General features: G+C 48.6%; 5 protein-coding genes across 5 annotated transcripts; 2 read left to right on the top strand and 3 right to left on the bottom strand.

Annotated features, from left to right (window-relative positions):
• Nucleotides 1–215: 215 nt before the first annotated feature.
• Nucleotides 216–10,027, bottom strand: J4E78_006072 (uncharacterized protein; the record flags this gene model as incomplete). The annotated part of the gene is made up of 4 exons (XM_049366686.1): nucleotides 216–538; nucleotides 594–3,647; nucleotides 3,697–9,531; nucleotides 9,589–10,027. 4 exons carry the CDS (start codon nucleotides 10,025–10,027, stop codon nucleotides 216–218), a joined length of 9,651 nt encoding a protein of 3,216 aa, XP_049221392.1.
• A 1,580-nt stretch (nucleotides 10,028–11,607) lies between these two features.
• J4E78_006071 (uncharacterized protein) lies at nucleotides 11,608–13,444 on the top strand (the record flags this gene model as incomplete). The annotated part of the gene is made up of 2 exons (XM_049366685.1): nucleotides 11,608–12,962; nucleotides 13,012–13,444. 2 exons carry the CDS (start codon nucleotides 11,608–11,610, stop codon nucleotides 13,442–13,444), a joined length of 1,788 nt encoding a protein of 595 aa, XP_049221391.1.
• Nucleotides 13,445–13,526: 82 nt separating this feature from the next.
• Nucleotides 13,527–15,101, bottom strand: J4E78_006070 (uncharacterized protein; the record flags this gene model as incomplete). The annotated part of the gene is made up of 3 exons (XM_049366684.1): nucleotides 13,527–13,677; nucleotides 13,993–14,835; nucleotides 15,094–15,101. 3 exons carry the CDS (start codon nucleotides 15,099–15,101, stop codon nucleotides 13,527–13,529), a joined length of 1,002 nt encoding a protein of 333 aa, XP_049221390.1.
• A 271-nt stretch (nucleotides 15,102–15,372) lies between these two features.
• J4E78_006069 (uncharacterized protein) lies at nucleotides 15,373–17,149 on the bottom strand (the record flags this gene model as incomplete). The annotated part of the gene is made up of 2 exons (XM_049366683.1): nucleotides 15,373–16,673; nucleotides 16,726–17,149. The coding sequence occupies 2 exons, from the start codon at nucleotides 17,147–17,149 to the stop codon at nucleotides 15,373–15,375; spliced, it is 1,725 nt and encodes a 574-aa protein (XP_049221389.1).
• Nucleotides 17,150–20,575: 3,426 nt separating this feature from the next.
• Nucleotides 20,576–21,555, top strand: J4E78_006068 (uncharacterized protein; the record flags this gene model as incomplete). The annotated part of the gene is made up of 4 exons (XM_049366682.1): nucleotides 20,576–20,582; nucleotides 20,694–20,785; nucleotides 20,858–21,090; nucleotides 21,168–21,555. 4 exons carry the CDS (start codon nucleotides 20,576–20,578, stop codon nucleotides 21,553–21,555), a joined length of 720 nt encoding a protein of 239 aa, XP_049221388.1.
• Nucleotides 21,556–21,833: the final 278 nt, after the last annotated feature.

Genomic DNA, 21,833 nt, shown 5'->3' with positions numbered 1-21,833 from the left:
GACTGCATTGAAACAGAATGAACAAATTGAAAAAACTGGTGTCAATGTAAGCTCTAGGGTGTTCAATGTACTAAGGTCCTTAGTCAAGGTGCTTGTCTTCACGTCATGCAGATGCAGGGCATTTGTTTCAAGCCCATCGCGAATCGCGCGTGAGCCTTTTCCTGTTACTATCGTGCTATTATACATAGACCAACTGGTGCGCAGAGCACCTAAGTCTACTCCCCTTCCTCCGCATCCAAGAAGGCCTCATCGCCACTCGACTCAAACCCTTCGTCCTCGCCTTCCGAGTCGTCAACGTGCTCAACAGCCGGAACAAACTCCTCCTCATCGTCGTGGTCATCGTGATCTTCCTCGTCTTGAGCATCAAGCTGACCGGGTACAGCTCGGGCGACATGCTGACGCAAAGCCGGATCGTCTCCAAGAGCGAGCTTGCGGAAGAACGGATGATTCTCTGTAAGCGGCTTGCCAGTAGTAACGAAACCCATGGGGGTGTGCTCGAAGTCTTGACCCTTGCGGCGCAGAGCAAGCCATTCGTGTACTGTGCACCATAGTTAGTAAAACTGTTTTCTGTTACAGGTTCGGAGAATACGTACCAAAAGTCAGAGGCTTCTTTGCGAATGCATCCTTCTCTGGGTGCTGGGATAGGTTCTCATCGAGGCCAAGGTACTCCAGCAATAGGTAGTACTCATCCCACTCGAGGTAGAGACGCCCAGCGAAAATCCCCATCTCGACCCGAAGCCAGACGGGAGCTTTGAAGTCTGCAGGTAGCGCCGGTATCGCATAGTAGTCAAGCTGGTTGAAGTGAAGCATCCTTCGTGTGACGGGTGCAGCATAGATGATGAGGTGGACGTCGATACTATCTTGAAGGTCCTGTTGCTCTTGCATGATCTGGATGAGCTGATTGGCTTCCTCAGGGCTAACAAGGAGTGCTTGCTGGCTGACTGTGCTCCAAAGAATCCAATGAGAGGAACGGATGTAATTGTCGTTGGGAGTGTAGACCTCGATTGTACGAGAGAACTCAGCTGAGATCCACGAACCGGACTTCATCGACGAATAGACCGTATGCTTGAGGCCGAGTGAAGTCATCCGTCCCAATACCGAAAACAGAGGTTGATAGGCATCGCTCCCAGGGACGAGACGCCCGAACTCTGCGAAATGTCGAATGTCTTCGTGTAGTTTCTTTGTCTTGTATGGGCTGAAAAGAAGGGCTTGTTGTACTTCACGAACGTTTTCGACCTCGATCTCTACCTCGCGCTCAGTCTCGCGCTCCTGCTCAATTTCCACTTCCTCTAGAGCTGATGCATGGACGGCCGAACCTCGATCCTGAAAGTGTTTCTTGCGGTTCACAAGCTCAGTATAGATATTTTGCAGCGAAGGTTTCCAGGCGATGGTGGCAGTGTTAGGACCAGCCCGCCGGTGACGTTCACCTTTTGGCTCGTATAGCTGTTTCAAAGAGAGTGCCTCTTTTATACGGACCGTTGCGAGATAAGCATCTCGCGATGAAGCATCATGCAGGTAATCAGGATATTCCAACCGGGCTTGCTCTTGCTGCAGATACTGCGACGTCTGTGCAAAATAGGAGGGCTCGAGCTGTTCCATAGTGTCGCAGGTCTGGCCAAACACCCATCTAAGGACATCACCCGAAGTGGGTTGGTGAAACTCACTGGTGCCCTTTGGCAAGCGGTCCAGTATACCCTGATGGACTTCAACAGGAGAAAAGAACGTAATTGATTGGGTCTGACCGAGAAGTCGGAGTCTCATGGCAGCCTGTACCAACGTGTCCTTTGTTAAGTGTTGCCCGAGCGTTAAGGCGGCCCTCGCATGAGGTGGAAATTTGATGTCGGTACCTCTACAGTGGCTTTCGTCTAGGTACACGACGCATCGATCCAGATCGTCGACAAATGGCGATGCGACGAGTGGTACGCATCTCCCTGTACGATACAATGCCCATACACGATGATCATCGTCAAAGTACACAGCTGCTGCGGCATCATGGTCGGCATCAAGCCACGCTTTGGCGAAGTCTTTGTTCGAGTGCTCGAGAACTTGAGCGCCGGCATCAATCAGAATTCGTATGCGTCCATCTTGATTGAAGTTACTCAGATTGTTTGGGAGATGATGAGTTTGGTAGGTGCCATTCTTCATAACATGCGTGTGGCGATTAGCGAGGTTCTCGAGCAGGTCCTTTTCAGTCCATCGCGCTCCGTTCCCAAAGATCATGCGTATGTATGACTGATTGCGAGGCGCCAGCAAATAGTAAGGAACTTCCGCATTGGTATGCGCTAGTTGTGGAAGATCTTGCTGTTGCACTAGCAGGGGAAGCTGGTGCCTCGAATCGTTTGTGCCAGAAAAGCCAGTGATACGGGCTCCCGTGGTGCCCTGGAAGGACGGGAAAAGGTTCCAGCCAGATGCCTGAAGCTTGAGGCTGAAGGTCTTCGCATATTTGGGAAACACAAAGTTGTTCAAGTAGAAGTCCATGAGGGAGGCACTGAAGCGCACGACCTGATAGAGATCGCTCAGTTGCCGCATGTCTTCGGCGTTGATGGCGGCATAGTCATCTAGCTCTTTCGGGATGTCCACGCCCTTGGGAAACCACTTCTCGTACTGGATACTGGGTTCGTCCGTCTTGACCAGGTGGGCAAACGCTTCCTTGAATTGAGAGCCAGTCAGGCCTTGATAGTAGAATGACAGACACGTCAAGGTGATTGCAACATCAGGATGCCCCCATTCAGCTGTAGGAGATGGTACACCCTTGGCTAGGTACGGCACCGCGATAGGTGCGCGGGTTGGATGCAGGCCATATTGCACATTCCAGCGCTTGCGGAGGGTCGTTATCAAGATACGATGCACAAACATTCCACGAAGCAAGTTGACAGTCCGCATCAAAGTTGGCTTGTCTCGGAAGAAGGTGGTGATCCTGGATGTTGTTTGACCGCGCACAGTTGGTTTCGAGATGTAGTCCTGTACATCTCTGACGAGAGCGGCTGGGTACTCGGCACAAGGCAGTATCGACGGAGTCTGACCCTTGCAAATGATCCTAACCAACAGCTCGATCAAGTAATCCTCGGCGTCTTTGCGCAAGAAATAAATGAGAGGAAACCCGTTGCTGCCACGATTGACCACCTCGATGCTGCGAGGATAACGTGACTGGACGTTTGAGGCGAAGTCCTTCACCAAGTGAAGACATGCCTGGATGACCTGCCATCGCATCGGGTGGCCGTCCACTGTAGTCTGCGTACCGGATGGGTAAATGAGTTGCGTCCTGATTGCTAACGAAACGTCGCATTCGTCCAGAACATCGCGGGTATGTCGATCAAGCCAGCGCTGTGTGTCGATCATCAGAGAGGCTGTTTTGAGGTTGTCGTCACAGAGTTGTTGTAATCCACTCAGCTTGAACGAGAGCACATGCTCAGGCAACGCAATAAGCACACCGCGACGATCTTTCAAGCGTGCATGAATCTTTCCGTACAAACTCATTAACGCCTTGGTAGGAGGAGTCTTTCGAGAAAAGGGTATATGCATGAGCTCGCGATCCACTAGTCCGCCTAGTTTGGCTTGCATCACTTGCGCTGACTGGAGTAAGAGAGCTCTTGGAACCACAACGCGAGCGAGATCGGTCCGATCAGCAAGAAGTGACGCTACCATGGCTGTGGCAAGTCAGTTGAGGAAGATCTGGGTAATGACGCTGATACGTACGAAGAATACATGACGTCTTGCCTTTACCCATTAAAAGTTGCAGAACTGAATTTTCGTCCGACTGGGGTGAAATTGTCGCTAGGGCAACTTGTACCTGCTCTTCTCGGATGAGAATGTCACCGTCGATCTCCAGTAGTAGCCAGTCCGGATAGTCTTCTGGGTTCCAATTGCTATGGCCTTCATTCGCCCATTCGTCCCGCTCTTGCTGATTCTTTGCCCTCTTCTGGGCATCTTGTATCCGAAGTAGTCGTTGAAGTCTGCTTACAGCCACACCGAAAGCTACAATTGCCTCTTTGGTGCCACTACCGAAAGTGGTGCCGGAAGCGATTCGAAGCTCCGTAAGAAGCTCCACTGTTGTCAGCCTAGGCCAAGTATCCGCCATCTGAAGCCATTTTGCTTGCGGATCATGCAGATAGAGAGCATTGCGGAGTCGTTCAACAACTGCTATTGCTGAGTCTCTGACCGATACAATATTCTCTGTTGTGATCTGAGGATGGGTGCCATGAGCTGTGTGCTGTACATGCGAGATTCGCTTCTGGAGAGCATCAATGCTCGCGTTCATTTCTTTCGCGTATCTGCACTGCACGAAAGAAGCCGGGTCTTTGAAGTTGGCGACGATACCCCTAAGAACTCCAATCTCTCGCGGCTGCGCCTTGGGTACTCGAGGATGGATTGCTACCTTCTTGCCTTGAAGGGTATCCATGAAGTTGTGTGTCTTGACAGGATGATGCGCAATATTACCCGATCTGACAGCCAAAGCTCCGGCATATGAGCTGGCAGCGAGAGAACGCACCTCCCTTGGCGGTGCAGCGTTGACAATTGGAGCCTTCAACAGGTCTGAAAGCGAGAGGTCATCGTACTGCCTAGATCTCGTAGAATACAGGGCAGATGGCAGCAGCTCCGTGTATGGAGTTACTTCAACGTCTGCGCCAAGCTCTGTGCGATCAGCAGTCACACGGAAGAGTGCCTCCTGCACCTGCTCTAGATATAGCGCCAACTCATGATTGCGCGTAAGGCGGATCCATTCAGGAGCTACATCAGCTAGAGCCTGTTCGATGTCGAGGTATGTCGGGTCAATCGCGACCAATAGTGCCGGGTCGATGTCGGGAGTTGGCCACTGCTCCACCACTGAGCTAGCCAGTAGCTCGCAGGCTCGATCGACACCGGGGCCATGTAAGCTCTCGGCTTTCACTAGCTGTGAACGTTTCTTAAAGCCGGTCTCGGCGAATGGCATTCGTGCTTTCTCCATAAGCGATATCAAGTAGGACACAGGAGGCGCTCCATCCACTCGAAAGTGAAAGTAGGCGGCATGGGAAGGAACTGCAATGGCTCGGATCTCCGGAATCATTGCGAAAGATATGAGTACACGCAGAAGGTTTAGGTCCACATCTGAAGAGAACGCGATGGTCCCTAGCAGGAACATCAAGCCAAACCTATCGTCGACACTACATTGTAGTGACCTCTGAGCAAGCGCGCCCCACTCAGTTCTGATGTCGACAGCAAGGTGGTCGGTAAGCAGACACTTGCGGTAGAATTTGTCATAACCGCCCACAACTGGAGCATCGTGAAGGAGTGCGATCAGTGTTGTGTCCAGTGAGCAAGTTGACTTCCAATCCTGGAGCAGCTTTGATATCTCAAGCACATTCAGGCGATCTCGTGAAGCTTTCCGGGCGTCGCGTGCGCTGTAGGCAGTGTCTGAGCTGTGATCTTTCTTCATTCCGCAATCGACGGACCTCGCGACTGCTCGAGCAGCCAGATGAGCTATGTCCGGGTCAAGTTTGATGGTCTCCTGAATGTCCCGGTCGAGGTAGAACTGGGATAAGTTGGAAGACGTTTGCAGTATCTTGGCGACCGCATTGACATACCGATCGTCTTGCATATGCACTGTGCATTCAGGACGCCACAGTACTGTCTCCATGCACCTAGCATCTGGAGGGTAATACCCTCGCTTCGGTGATAGTTCTGCAATACGTTCCAACGTGGATATCTCATCGCGTAACAACGGGTTCCAAGGTTGATAGGCACCCGTTTGGAGTAGGTAGAGAGCCTCTTCTTTTCCCGTCCGCCGGGTGAGTGGATCAAAGATCGCGTGTGACGTGTAGGCATGTAGCAAGGCTTTCATGTAGAGGAGGCGAGGTTCGGGTGCACAGTCAATTCGTCCCAAGACATCATTGACCGCGTATTTGAGATATATGCCTTGGCCCATCTCGATGTCAACAGACACATGGGGACCGTCTTTCGAAATTCGGATGCCTCCCCAAGGAATCAGTATGCTCTTCTGCCGACGATTGGCAACAGATTGGACGACAATCTTGTTCATGAGGCCATACCAGGTACCCGCATCTTGGTTTTGTAGAATGACGGCACCGAGGCGCAACGAGTGTAGCAAGCCTTCTCGGTTGATATGAAAGCTCAATTCCATCCGCTTCAACTCCACGGTGATTCTTCCGTTAGTTGACGCGAATACCAGGATCTGGGAGGGGAATTCGAAGTGAGTGAAGATCCGGGTAATGGTCTTGACCAATTCACTTCCCGTGTCCAACAAAGTCGTCTGCGATGGATCTTGGAACCGTCGAACAGCATGGTAGAAGCCGGATGGATGCCAACGTATCCACCAATTTCCCTGCTTAAGTGCCCATGGAGCGTTCTGGCGAATCTCGATGTGACCACTGTAGACGTGCAGCCAGTGGTAGCATGTTTCAACCAACGGTCTAGGTAGATCGGGCGTAGGGCCTTCCACGCCAAAAACATGGCTAGGAATGAATTCGAGCAGCTCGCCGCCCAGGTCAGCCCGAATAATCAGCCGCTTATTGCGGTAGCCTAGATGAATTCGATGGCCACGTATGGGCTCTGACAATGCGAAATCCATGCCACGTAGAGGTGAAGGATACACGATTGGATTCTTATCACCAAGGACGTGTCGATAGGTGTCATTCATGCGGTACGACTGCGGAAGAGTTCCCATCTCTTGACCGTCGATGAGCAGGGTGCCGTAGACATAGTCGTAATGCACAAAGTAGGAGTGCTGCTCAGCCGTTGACTGCAATGTGTATGAGAGGTACCAAGTGTCAGGAACGACTGCTAAACCGGGCTCAGTGACGTCGTATTCCCCGGGTACATGCCATACAGCGTCTAAAGCAGCTCTGAACGTCTCTGCATTCCTCATGATGGCTTCTTTCGTGGCCTCACGATGCTCGTAAGCGAAGAGTGTATCTTGAGCGATGGCGTTGCGCATATTGAACGGCATTGTGTCATATCTCCCGGCCAAGTTGTATCGGAGCGAGATTGAAGCATCAACATACATGCGAAGACCCTCAGGGGCTCCCAACCAGTCGTCAATGTGCATTGTCTGCTTGCACAGGAGTGACGCCCATATAGCTGGCTGTAACACGTTTGGATCTTCCGTGACCATCGGTTGCAGCTCGCGGCGCCAGCCGTCGGTGATCTTGCGGGCTTCATGGAGAAGTTCCCTTCCGTCGTTGCAGATTGATGTGCTTGGGCTCAGTGAGGTCACCTTGAGTAGGATAGTGATGAGGATCTCCATCTGTACGGGCTCGCGCCAGTTTCGTCGGATCGCTTCCAATCGATAGCGGACTTGCTGCAGAAGCTTGCTGCAAAGACCATCATCCAAGAGAGAGCGATGGGTGTCGGTATAATTGGTTAAGGCCGCACGGTCTGACCCTAGCTGAAGTACCATACGCAAGACGAGCGACCATGTGGACTCGGACGAAAAATTGAGATTGGTTGAGCCCAGTTCCCTGAGAAGGTCGAGCCATCTTGAATGAGTGCCGACTAAGAGACCTTGGAGTGCCGTAAACTCATGAACGCCAACGCCTTGAGGGCACCTAGCTTGGTTCGCCTGGATCTCGTTGGATGTCGGCCACAGAAGGTAATTGAGTCCAAGTGACATCAGTGGCGAATTGAGGGGAAGCTTCACGGGGAAATGATGCCAGAAGGAAGCTTTACCGCATCTATCGGTCCATGCCTCACCAACACTGTCGTAGTACCTGGGCTTGAGGCCACAAGTCCGGATGACTTCGTCTACCCCAATTGGAAAGCCCCAATTCGCGTAATGACACTCTAGATGAGCCTTCTTGTACGAGCCCAGACTCACTCGACAGCTGGTTTTGTTGACGTATGAGCGAAGCTGTGAGTACTCCCGGACAAGCGACATCCGATCAAGCTTATCGGTCGGCTCGCGACAAAGAGTCGAAAGTATAAGCCAAGTTGCGTCTCGGTAGGCGGCGAATACTTCTGGGCATTGTAACTCGAATAGTGCTGCTTTGGCAGCCGGCTCATAACTCGGTAATGGATGCTCGTAGATCTGGATCCTGATGCCCTTAGCTTCTTGGTTGAGGTTATGCCATTCGCAAGGAAGGCGATGACGTGATTCAGGCATGCCATCCCCAGCAACGAAAGCATCCCAGATACACTCCTTCTCATTTCGCCTGTCGATGGTTTGAGCATGGTGCTGACTTTTCTCTTCCCATTCGATGTGCTTCGCGTCATATGCAATATCGGCTTTTGCCTCGATGTCTTCTCGCATTGCACACAGTTCGCCCTGATGGTCTTCCCGATCGTAATACTGTGCAGCAAAGCAATCGTCGGCAGGATCGTCGAAGATAGTTCTGGACTGCACACTTGACCGTGCTCGAAAGCGAGCTTTCAAATACATGCGTACTTTTTGACTCCGAATCATCTCTTCGTGTGTAAGGAGCTGGATGGGATCCAACAAATCTGGATCGAACCCAGGATGGTACTCCTCGAGCAACGGGTAGCATGCTACGGCATCCTTGTCCATGAGAACCCAGAGCTCCATGAGATGGAGCAACTGCTGGCTCTTTTGGTTGGGATAAGCGTGGTCTACCGCGTTGATGTTGGTGACATATTCATGAATCACCTTACTCAACCGGATCGCTCGGAGGCCTTCTGATTGCGTTGAACGCTTGGCAGGAAGTACAACATCCTCAAGGAGTCTTGACGAAGCGACATGGCTTTCCAAAGCTCGCATATAGGGTCTGACAGAAGCGACAGATCGCTCAAAAAGCTGCAGAAGCTCGGGAGCAGTCCGTTGTTGAGGTCGTGGAGAATGTGCGTGTTCCACTAGCACTCCTTTCAAGAACCTACCGCTGTTCATCAAACGAAGTTGGAACTCATGAGGATGGGCGTACTGGCGTAGCTTTGGGATAATACGCTCCCGCGACTTGCTATAATTACGCCAGACTTGCTTCAAGTAGCCACCAGTCGTCGCCAGGGAGGACTCGAAACTACCACTCAAGGACAGTAAGAGATTAGAATGTCTGTTGAAGGCGGACCTATCGGCACCATGGACATCGGATGTAAGCTTGGCGAGGCGGCGACCTAGCTTCTGGCGGAGTGAGAAGGCTGCATCAAGAGGTATCTTCTTCAACACATCTTCCAATAGCTGCGCATGCAGGAGACACATCATTGTCTTGTAGTGGAGTCTTCCGACCTCTGCACCCAAGTGGTGATACAAGTAACGCTGGACCGCTACTCGAAGGACCAGATAGAAAGCGGATCTCCTCCATGGTGTCCGAGCATTATCAAAGGTAACTGTATCGCGCACGCGCTTCCGTAGACGAGGAACCGCAACTGCAGCGCCATTGGCCTCCAGTATAGTCATCAATAAGCCAGATATGAGAGCGGGGTCACTCGTGTCTCGGATCTCCGGAATCGTGGCGGCTGCCTTCCAAGTGATAGCGGCAAACTTTGTGACCGACTCGCTGCTAGCTTGTTCGATGAAGGTGGCGAGAGCTTCCTGGAATGCTTCTTCGTTGATAGTCGACGCTGGGACGGATACCGCGCAGCCGGGGACTACAGGTAAGTTCAAGATCAGTAAATGCGCGACACCGATGTATGTCAGCTACTTACAGTCCCATTGTAGCGCGCCTTTGGCAGCAAGCACCTTGTCGGCTGTTGCAGATGTCTCGAATGCTTCGAAAATGATGTTGCGCTCGCCGGAGGTGTCGTAGGGATACACGAGCAAAGCGCAGTTCTGAGGTGCGATATGCAGAACAAGCATTTTCCCATGGCTGAAGTCGCGAAGCTCTTTCATCAGCGCCGCCTTGCCAATGGTTCCATCAATATTGAGTATTTGACATGCGAGCAATGTCTTCCGCAGTCCTTGGACGTGCGGAGCAACATCTGCAGCGACACTGGGGGTGAGCCTTGCAACGGCGTCAAGCATACGCTTCAAGAGAGCCTCCTCGACGCGATGCAAGTTGCCATCTTCGCGGCCAGGTACATTGCGGGGCAGCGCGATATGGTAGTACTGCTGCTCAAGAAATGGCAGCCGCGCGGCGGACGCCATGGCTGTTTCGAGTGCCTGCTGCAACGAGGCAGCGGGCGGGGGCAAGAACGAGTGAGGGAATTCGCAATACGACGGAAGTGGGGTATTGCGATGTTGTAAGAGTTGGCAGGTGGTGTTGTCGAAAACGCGACTGCTTGATGAGGGCGCGGTACCAGGGTTGACTTAGGCGCCAAGCATTGTTTTGTTAGGCGGCAGCAACGCGTAGACGCCCTCCCCAACGATGAGCGATGAACGATGAACATTGAGCCTTGCCAGAAGTCGTGGAACACCAAAGCGCAGTCTCGGGCCAATCTCCTTGCCACCGGTGAACGAGTCTGCATGAGGAGACATGCCGGCTAGCGAATGGGTGACTGAGGCACTGTACGGCGCTACGAGAAACCCTCAGCCTCGCCAGTTCCGAAAGAAGAGGCCATGATGGACATGGCGATTGATTTCCAGGATTAATGATGCTGGGCGCTTCTTTCAGGTCGGTCTTGACGTCCGCAGTTGCTTCCTTCTGTCCACGCATCAAACAAGTGGAGGATGTATGGCAAAGGTGGGAAGTAACAGAGAAGAACGAAACTGTGTTGCTTCCGAAAAGCGATAACGCAAAAAGAGAAGGAATGAGTCCAGATTGGCTGAGAGGAACGCTGCTGAAATGACAAGGATGATGGAGACGTGGCCTGCATCAAATGGAAAGAACGACCTACGTGTGTTAGTGTAGCATCACTACTGCTCTTCGACCTTGGAAGCTGTCTGTCATCTTGAAGTGAAGGTAGGAGTTGTTTAGGTTGTTTTCAGACGTCCAGACGACAACAGAATTGTCGATAGAGCTCATCCAGACGTTCCGACGCGCGTGCTGGTAAAGCGCGTGTTGTGACGCGACAAAAGTAGATAGCGGCAGATTGGAGGCATGTTCTACTCCTGAGCGCATCAATGGTAATCGAGCGCAAGTCTGTGGGAGCTTCGTGATGATGCATGATGGAGTTGTGGACTCTATAGCTGAGAGAAGCCTGGTGGTGAGAGGTTTGACGACGCGTGAGGTACAATCGCATTTACCCGGCCCCTTGCCTAGCTCCACAGCTAGCAACATAGCGCCTTCCCCTCCCTTGTCTGCCTTTCGCGCATTTCCAGTGCATTTATCTCTCTTCTCCAATGACATCTTCTACATTTTCTGCGAACCCCCAATGAAGCCATCGAACGACAGCGGCTAGCTCCAGCCGATCTCGCTGCCTCATGGAGGGCAAACTTCATCCGTAAACGGCATATCGGCTGCAGCACCTGCCTGCCTCGGTTACTCTCTCCCCAGCTATCACCGCTATGCCTTGTGGGTTTATTCCCGCTAGATTAATCATCGCCACCATGAAGGCGGGAAAGTGCGAAAGGGCGCCCGCGACTAGCTCATCTCGAGCTCCAAGGCGCGACGTTGGAGGTTGTGGATGAGTCTCTTCACGCATCACCACTAGCTGGCTCGATGCGCCTTCGTTTCAATTATTCATACCCTGTTTTTATGCTGCTAGAATAAGCAGCGGGAGCTCGTTCGTCGGTACGCATTCGCTATTGGTCGAGTCTGGGATCTCATCGGCGCCGTCATCAGCACTATGTCGCACAGCAACCTTACCCAAGACGCGGCCGCGGGAACGATACTAGGAACCCACGCACAGAACACTCCGCCGTCACCCAAGTCATACACTTCAGACAAGTCCCGCGTAATCGAGGACGTCGAAATCGAAGAGGACCGCGCCTCCATATCCTCAGCGTCGACGCATTCCGATTCGATCAACTCGGCAGTAGATCAACGTCCGTCGATACATCATACATGGAGTAGGAATACAGGGCACTCCTGGCCTGGCGATAAGGAGGATGCGATTGCGACTGTCACAACGAACGCGACGCAAGACCCGCGCTTCGAAATTGACTTCGAGGATGGAGAAGACCCGGAAGACTGGTCCATGTTGAGGAAGGCTGTTGTCATCTTCTTCATGAGCTTTTCAACACTGGTCGTAGTTATGTACTCGACAAGTTATACAAGCGGCATACCGGGCATGATGGCAACATTTGGCATTCAGTCGAAGACGTTAGTGATCTTGGGGATAACAACCTACTTGTGCGGTCTGGCGATTGGATCACTGCTACTGGCACCGCTTAGTGAGATGTATGGCAGGAGACCCGTCTACCTTATCGCTGTCGCATCCTTCACCATCCTCGTCATACCATGCGCTCTATCGAACAACCTAGCTCAGATCCTCGTCATGCGCTTCTTCGGTGCCATCGCGGGCGCGGCTATGATTTCCAATGCTCCAGGCACCGTCTCCGACATATCCAAGGAAGACTATCGCGCATTGGCTTTTTCGATATGGTCTCTAGGGCCAATGAACGGGCCTGTCTTCGGCCCTCTCGTTGGTGGCTTTGTCTTCCAAGCCCTCGGCTGGCGCTGGACGAACTGGGTCGTCATGATCGGCTCTGGCGCATCCTGGTTCATGGTCTTTCTGATCCCAGAAACATACAAACCAGCGATTCTCCGCGCCAAGTCAGCCAAGAAGCGCAAAGAAACGTCCGACCCACGATACTACTCTCGCTACGATGAGAAGAAGGCTTTCTGGCCTCTACTACGGGAGAACCTCTACCGGCCGCTTAGTATGGCGGTCAACGAACCGATTTGCATCTTCTGGGACGTATACATAGCATTGGTCTACGGAGTTTTGTATCTGTGCTTCGTTTCGTACCCCATCGTTTTCGGTGAGCTGCGAGGTTGGTCGCCTGGACTTGTTGGACTGGGTTATATGGGTATTGGCATTGGCGGTGTCATCACGATAGCATCGGAACCGCTGCTTCGTCGCATGATCAACAGTCATAAGAAGGACCCAGAGACTGGTAAGCCATACCCAGAGGCTATGGTCAGTGTGGTTGTCATCGCCGCGGTATTGGTTCCCGTGGGCGAGATGATCTTTGCTTGGTGTGTATCCCTCCCCATCTAGATGTCGTCTGTACTAACATGATTACAGGACATGCACTCCCAACGTCCACTGGATTTTCCCCCTCATCGCCGGCATCCCCTTCGGCGCCGGAAACTGCGGCGTCTTCATCTACGCGTCAAACTACCTCGTTCACTCCTACGGCATCTACGCCGCGTCCGCTCTCGCTGGAAACGCCGTCCTACGATCCGCCATGGGTGGTGCTCTTCCCCTCGCAGGTCCAAAGATGTATCAAAGTCTTGGCCCACATTGGAGTGCTACAATGCTGTCGCTGATCGAGTTTGCGCTCATACCCATTCCGGTAGTCTTTTACCTCTATGGACATAAGATCCGGGAAAAGAGCGCCTTGATCAGGCAGATGAGGGAGGATAGGGAGAGAGTTGATGCGAAGAAGAGGAAAGCTGCTGAGAGGATGGAGAAGATGAGGGGTGGTGTGCTTGATGAGAAGAAGTTAGACGTTTGATAACCTGCATGTATGAGGATCATCGATACACCGAACTAGACTATTGTTCACCAAGATGCATTTGCACGGCTGGTATGATGCCCTATGCTTTCTGACCAACGCGTACAATGTCATGAGCATCAAAGCAATCCTCGTCTACTCCAACAACAATACTCCATGTCTCACTTCCATCCTGCTCTTCCCCCAGTATCACATATCCATCTTGCGAGTCATCACCCCAGTCACTGAGATCGCTATCCCAACCCCGGTCGTTCTCTTTCAGTCTCTCATCCTCCATCCTCTCTCGCTGCCTCTGCAAAACAATCTCATCCGCCTCTATCCTCCCCATCAACTCCCCGCTAGCCCACTCAACAAGACTACACCTCTGCACCTCCTCCGGCGCCGGAACCTCCCACTCCGTCCCCACCCCAAACTCCGCACAAGCACACTCCCGATCCAAAGTGCACCAACACGAACACGTACAAGTCCCCCCACCCACCTCCGAGCATTCATATCCGCAGCCAAGGAACCAACACCCAGACAAGTTCCTATGCCACTGCCAGGTATACTCGCCCCACCACCAGAAGCCTGGTATCACGGGTAGAGCGGGTTCGTTGCGGCTACGACAGCGTTGTTTGAGGATTTTTGGAGGTGTGAGAATGCAGGCTAGTGTGGCGTGGGCGCGAATCTCGGAGAGAGAGGTGGGTAGGGTTGTTTCGTGGGGGTTTGCGAAAGGCGCGGTGGGGATGGTGGCGCTGACGCGACCGGGTCGCCTGGTGTCGCGCATGGTGTGTGGGAGGATGACCAGCGGCGCTGGGCTCGTGGGTTTGCCGTATGCATGTATGCGGTGTTCCTTGACGTGCCGCATCTCTGCGATGCGACGCCGGGCCCAGGTGCCAAAATCCTCGCCTGTTGTAATGTCTCCGGTGGTTGTGCCTTCGAAGATATGGGCATTCTTGCCAAAGAGTTCGTAGGCTTCTATGTCGTCCATATGCTCCATGTCTACTTCATGTGCCCATCTGTCGTAACAATCGTCCTCCCATTCCTGAATGTCTGCCTGTTTGGACTCGTGCCGAAGCTGGTTTTCTCGTGCGAGGCGATATCGGTCGTTGCGACGACGCTTGTTACCGCTGTAGATGCGCTCAGGGTATCTCTTAGATCGCTGGCGTACGCGACGGGCCGAGCGAAGGTCTTTGAACGGGTGGTCTGAAGTCCGGCCAGCGGCATTCATCGCAGGTTCGGAAGGGAGGGTGAGCAAGCCGAAAGGCAGGTCCTCGTGTGTTTCTGGCAACTCGCCCATACAGGCTGTGCACCAGTTGGCGGGATGGCCAGCCCATTCGAGCGTCTTCTGCTTCATCCTGACAGGTTCGAGGCGAAGGGCTCCTGGAGCGACTTGCAGACGGAAGGTCTGGCTGTGTAAGTTATACGTGGGTTAGCCATCATTTCAGCAGTCTCTAATGACCGTGCAGAAGCCTGGATATGTCGTCCTAAGGCGTTCTACTGCCTGCGCGGTTCAGCCCTCACGCGATGGACGAGGGCGCATGGCTGTGCAGAAGGGCGGAACTCGACGGCAATGTTGCCGCAGGATCCAGCGACGACGTTAATCTACAATTGACGTGTGTTGGTCATCTTCCGTTTAGTCGTAAGCTTGCGAGGCACTACTTTTGTACAAGATCATAGTGGGGTGAGATGGGTGTGGAGAGGGACGGTGTGGTCACAAAGTTGGTGTTGGGCGCAGCTGCGTTCAGAAGGCGCGTGGTAACTTACCAGACACCCGCAATCGACGGCTTTTGTGAAGTTGCCTGTTTCGGACCCAACGCGGAACAGCACACGACCACAACCTCCAATATCACATTTCGAACGGCTGCAACGATGTAGAGTCAACTGAAACAAAAGATTTTCGATGATTGAAAACTATACAAGATGATCTACGTCCCGCAAGTTTGGCCCTAAAGCTTCCACTGCTTGCGGTCATACTGCTTAGGCCAAATCCCAGATTTGCCCGGCGCCAAGATGCCGTTGGGATCAACAGCATTCTTTATCGTCTCGTTGAAACGCCTAAAGACGTTATTGTTGAAAGAGTACGTTTCCATGATCTGATCCATGGCTGCAAGATGTGTCCGGTACTCTCCCCATCCTTGCTTAGCACAGTCATCGATCAGCGTTCTGAACAGCCATACGACTTTCTTCTTTTGTTCCTCGTCTTTGCGATTGAAAACAATGCATACAATGTGGTGCATTTCGCGCATGCCAATTGTGAATGTACCGATGAAGTCAAGGCCAGCTTCATGACACCGGGCTTTAGTGAGAGCGAATTGCTTGGTTGCGTCTTCGCCATTCACCCTAGAAATTGGCGAAAAGAAGAGATGAGAGCCATTTGGTAGCCAATCCAGCCATTTGAGCTCGTCGTAGGTGGGGATGCCTTGCATAGTCTTGTGGCGAGTATGCAAGATTGAGTTTGCCTCCTGTCGGTCTTCTGGGAAGTACAATTTCGCTCCTGGGATGGCGGAGAAACATTCTTTGACGACAGCCCACATCGCATCACGGATTGGCTGCGGCCCGTAGAGCGCACCATAGAAGTTCCACCGGCCAAGATTGAGCTTTTCAGCTATAGCGTCCAGCTCGGTATCTGTGAGGGGCTTGTTGATATCTGAGGTGTAATCGGATTTGTGACCCAAGACAGCGGCGTCGAGGAGGATGTGTCGAATTGTTGGTACATTCTGGAGGACCATGTTTAATCTCAGCGGCCGGATGATGTCAACGGCCTGCTTCAAGTCGTCCTCGCGAGGGATTGTGATAAGATATGACTGGTAACCACCGGGATTCGGCATGAGCCACATGCCCATCTTTGTAGCGATACCCAGATTGGATTGTGTGAAAATTCCATCAACGTAGGGGCCGAAGCCGTAGTTGAACAGCTGTGCCGAGTCGTTCCAAGGTTGGTCTTGAGGGAGAACACCGGCCTTCTCATGAGGGTGAGGCAATGCACCCATACCAGTACGGATGAGCTCGCCACTCGGTAAGACGAGCTCGATGCCGCAATGCATCATGAAGTGATCTAGTGAAAACGTCAGACCGGAAGTGACAAGCTTTAATGGGCAGGACTTACCACCATAAGGGGTGTAACCAACACCTCTCTCCATAGTGTTACCGAGGACTGAACCGCCACCAAGATCAGGTACGTCAAGCCAAAGCTTGTCGCGAAGGTTGTTCTCGACGAGATAAGTATGTAGATCGTGAAATGTGACTCCTAAATACAGGTCAGCGTCGTGAACGGAGAGAGGCCTGAGTTGGCGACTTACCTGGCTCGACTAAAGCGTAAGCACCCTCTACATTGACTTCGAGGATCTTGTTCATATGTTTGCCCATGTTGACGACAACACTACCAGATACGCGTGGAGCGGCGCCTCCGTAGCCTGAGTTCCTCCCAATGCTAATGGGCCACAATGGTACATGGTACTCATTTGCGGCCTTGACGATAGTCTGAACATCGGCGACGTTGCGAGGGGCGATGATAGCTGAAGCAAGGAAGAAGTCTTGCTTCATGATGTGATGAGGATCGTGCGTGTAGTTCGGCTTCATGTAGTTGCCATCGTCAATCTGGGACGCGGAGGATATGACTTCGATGTTGTCGCGACCAACATCATGACAAGCTGTCAAGAAGTTGTCGAAGACATCGCTACTGACGTTGGGTGGCAGCGCAAGTGGTTTCGTGGTTGCGACCATAATGATATGATAGATAGAATGTGTCTAGTGCTCTAAGTAATGCGGATGCAAAGAAATAAGTTCTTGATCAAAGTAATTACGCGAGGAAGCGTTGGAACCGCCTGGATTATAAAGTCCCATGCTATCAAATGTCGTGAGGTCAGCGGCAGATCCGACATGAGGGCGACCAATGTTCCCGAGGTCCAGTCGCATACAAGAAACCAGAGACACCATGGTGTCATACAAGTGGCGTCTGGTCAGCCCATCTGGTTGCCACCCTGGTGTCTCTGGGGACGGTAGATGGCAGTTATGGTGATAGAACCCCGCATTGAGTGGGAGAAACCCGTCGCTGCCTCTAGCTGTGGGAATTTCCCGACGCTAACGCCGTATCCGTACCGGACCGTACGCCGGGTCCCCGGATTCGCGTGACTGCATTTAGGGCTGTAAAGTTCTTGTTTACGCGCTTGTCTTGTAATAATCTAATTATAATAACTTTAATAGTACTTTAAATAGTTAAGTATATAATAACTATAATTTACTAATAACTAATTCTAAGCTAGTATATCTTAATATATATTTATAGTATAGTAATAAGTTTTTAAAATAACTTTATAATAGTAGAACTATAGTTAAAGTTTAAGTATATAAAGTACTATTACTACTTATCTAAGTTATATTATAATAACTTTATTTAAACTTTTTACTAATATAGCTATAAAATACTATAATAGTATAAAACTTAGCTATAACTAACTATACTAGTTACTAAAAGTAAAATTTTTACTAAACTTCTAATTACTAGAAGTATAAAAAATAATCTAAAAAGTTTAGAAACTTTATAAAAACTTAAAAAAAAGTAAAGCTATTAAGCTAATTATTATAATATTTAAAAAAATTAGTTTATATAAAGTAAGTAAAATAGTAATAATAAAGCTTACTAATAGTATATAAATAAAAATTATAAAAGTATTAACTTTATTTAGCTAGAAATTAATACTCTAAATAAGCTACTTATAAAGTATATTACTAGTACTTTTAGTAATACTTTTATTAGTAAACTAATAATTCTATAGTATAAGCTAGTCTAAAAAGAGTAAGGTCTATTACTAGTATATAAAAAGATATATTTCTAAAAGAGTTAAAATTTTATAAAAGTATAGGCTTTAAGTAGGCTAAGGCTTAAGTTCTTAGCGCTACTACTTTTAGCGTAGTTAAAGCTTTTAAAATTTAAAGTAGTAAGGTAACTATTTTATAAATACTAACGTCTACCTATACTATAGTAGAAAGAATTATAATATAATTATATATTTTTAATAGCTTATAACTAACTAAGCTATAAATTATAAAGTAATAAAATACTAAAATTTTAGCTTATAAAATTATGCTTTTATATATATACTTTCTATTCTTTACCTTTATTCTTATTTTATAGCTTATAGTAAAATTAAAAATTTAAAAACTTATTAAAAACATAAATAGTAGCTTAAATCTAATACTAAAAGCTATACTAATATATATATTAAATAAGCTTTTAACTATATTCTTACTTTCTTCTATAAGTTCTTTTAGCGTTAGTAAGTCTACCTAAAGCTAATCTTATTACTAGTTATATTATCTTACTTACTAAACTTAATTAAGCTTTTTATTATTACTATATTAATTATTTTTCTCTTAAACGCGTTACTTTATAAGTTCTCTTAAGATTATTATTCTAAAAGCTATTATAAAGGCTATTATAAACTACTATATTTATACTATACTAGATACTATTATAAGCGCTCTAAAGAGCTACTTTACTAGTATAAAGCTATACGCTAGGCCTATTAATATTTCTATTACTTCTATTTCTATTATTTTTATTTTTAATATTTTTATTTCTATTATCTTTATTATCTTTATTATGTATATAGCTAGCGTAAGACCTTTTATTATTTTTTTTTCTAGCTTTACTTTTAAGAAGCTTATTAGTAAAATATATAAGCTTTTTAGTAGTTATAGTTTCTTACTTATAAGAAAAAGAAACTAAGAAAACTATTCTATTAAAGACTATTCTATTAATAATTTTACTAATAAAATACTACTAATTATTTACTATATTATTATTTATAACTAAGTATATAAAGTAAAAAAAATAATAAATCTATCTCTTTTTTTAGCTTTATAGAAAGCTATACTTTTATAAAAAAATACTTTAGCTAAAATACTTTATAAAAGTAAAAAGAGCTAAAATAGTAAGAATATAGTATTTATAAGTTACTTTATATAGTAAGATACTATTTATTAAATAGTAGCTATAATAAACTACTATAACTTCTATTAAGACCTAAGCTATAAAATAGTTATTACGTTATAGTTATTAGCTAGTTAGAGAATAGATACTATAAGGCTTAGTATAGTATTTCTATTACTACTATATTATATAGTTCTTAACTACTACGTAAACTTAAAAGTATATTAATATATATAGTTATAGTCTATATAAGTATTAGTACTAATAGTAATATATACTAAATATTTTAAAATTTTAAAATCTTCTAGCTATTCTAAGATAGTAGCTAGGCGTTTTTTAATATCTTTTTACTAAATAGAGTCTATAAAATTAGGCACAAGGCACTATCTTAGTAATACTAAGAAAGTATAGCTTATATATATGTAAAAAAAGAAAAGTAAAATTAGTATAGTAATTATAGCTAGTTATAATATATACTTAAAGTAGACTAGTATAGTAAGTATAAGTTAGTAAAAATAATAGAATACTAAAGTAGAATTATAGAAAAAAACCTACTTAGAGACTAGTGTCTTAGTAATAAAATTATGTTAAAATATTAGAAACATTAGAGGGGCTGTGAAGTTATTATACAGCATCCCAAAAAACCTTGGAAGCTGTTTCCTTATTCGAAACCGCAGCGCATATCATTTGAGACCTCTACGTTGCCGTCCCCTTATTCGGCACAGTGGTACATCCGGTGTGGTAATTTCGTATTGGTGGTCATTGCTGGGAGGCAGATCCCCCCGGCGCCGATAGGACGGCTATCTCCCACAGCAGCCGCCACCACACCCAGAGTCAAAACCCAAACAACCCCGCGAACACTTGAATACTGTGGGGGCGGGGAAAAGACGGATTTTCTGGGGTATTGACCTATCCCAAATGACGATGGACCTGCGCATGTCTGTTGTATTCATAGACACACTACTACTATTACCTGGGTACTACTGCGTCTATTCCAGCTCAAGCTGATCTCGTTCATAAACACACTCAATCAAGCATCACAAATACACCGAAATCTTCCCAGTTGAAACAATGCTTGCCACTTTGACCGTCGCACCTTTCTATGTCGTTCTTCTAGTAGTCATTACATCGTATTGGATCATCTGGACCGTGTACTCGCGCTTCTTTCATCCTTTATCGAAATATCCTGGTCCTTTTCTCGCCTCGATATCGCGGACATGGATTGTGTTACAAGTCGCTGGAGCACACGCGGAGGAAACACAGAGAGAGTTGCATGCCAAATACGGTACGAACACCGCGCGATGCAGTCTGGCATTCTTCTGCTAACAGTCCAAGGTCCGATCATCCGCATTGCACCGAACGAGGTCGCTATCGCTGATCCCACTGCAATCAAGACCATCTACTCTATTTCTTCCGGTTTCACAAAGGTGTGTAGTTTTTACCTGTTGGGTCAGGAACCATGATATTGAAAAGCCTCAACAACTAATACAATTCTCCAGACTGACTTTTACCCGTTATTCCGACCTTCCCTTGCCAGATACCCTGATCTCTTTACCAATCTGGATGAGAAATCTCACGCTAGCCGGCGTAAGATCGTGAACAATCTATATTCCATGTCCAACATTGTCCGCTCGGAGGCAAATATCGACAATTGTACCAAGACTCTCATGGAGAAATTTCATGGGATCGCGGTGAAGGGAGATGCCATCGATGTGTCGACGTGGGTACAGTGGTATGTTTCTTCCAGCACTATGCATCCGCATATGTACAGCTTCCAATGCGCGTACTTATCATGCTCACATGTTCCAGGTACGCATTTGATGTCATAGGCGAACTCTTCTTCAGTCGCATGTTCGGTTTCATGGCGCAAGCCGCTGACTACCGCGGCTATATCACAGCCCTTGACTGCCTCCTCCCGATGCTGACAACAGCGTGCGTCATGCCCTCCTACATCCGGCCGTTTTTCTTGACAGGCGGTGCGATCTTCCCGCGCATTCTCAAAGCCCTCATGAGCCTCAAGAATGTTGAAACAGCAGCAAAGGATGCTGTCGCTGAGCGATCCGCACTCATGAAGAAGGGAGAGGCCGACGGAAAGGACGACATTTTGAACAGTCTGTTTGAAGTCATGGAGACTAAAGGCGCGAAGGTTGATTTTGGCCTCACTGAGATCACAGTAGAGGTCTACGTTGCGCTGTAAGTCTCATAGCACCTGAGCATCTCGTCGGAAACAAGGCTATTGTACTGACCTTTCTGCTGCTTCTAGTTTCGCAGGCTCAGACACCACCGCGGCAGCCATTTCGTCTATCTTATATCACCTCATGCGCTCGCCTAGCGCGTACGAGAAACTGACACTAGAGATTGACAACGCCTCAGCATCTGGCCAGCTCTCTTATCCGCTCATCAGATACAACGAAGCTATCAAGCTCCCTTATCTGGACGCATGCTGCAAAGAAGCGATGCGTCTTCACCCAAGCG

This window comes from Alternaria triticimaculans (assembly GCF_023758025.1).
Source record: "Alternaria triticimaculans strain BMP 0046 chromosome Unknown scaffold_8, whole genome shotgun sequence".
NCBI lineage: Eukaryota > Fungi > Ascomycota > Dothideomycetes > Pleosporales > Pleosporaceae > Alternaria > Alternaria triticimaculans.
This window is presented reverse-complemented; position numbering and strand designations above follow the sequence as displayed.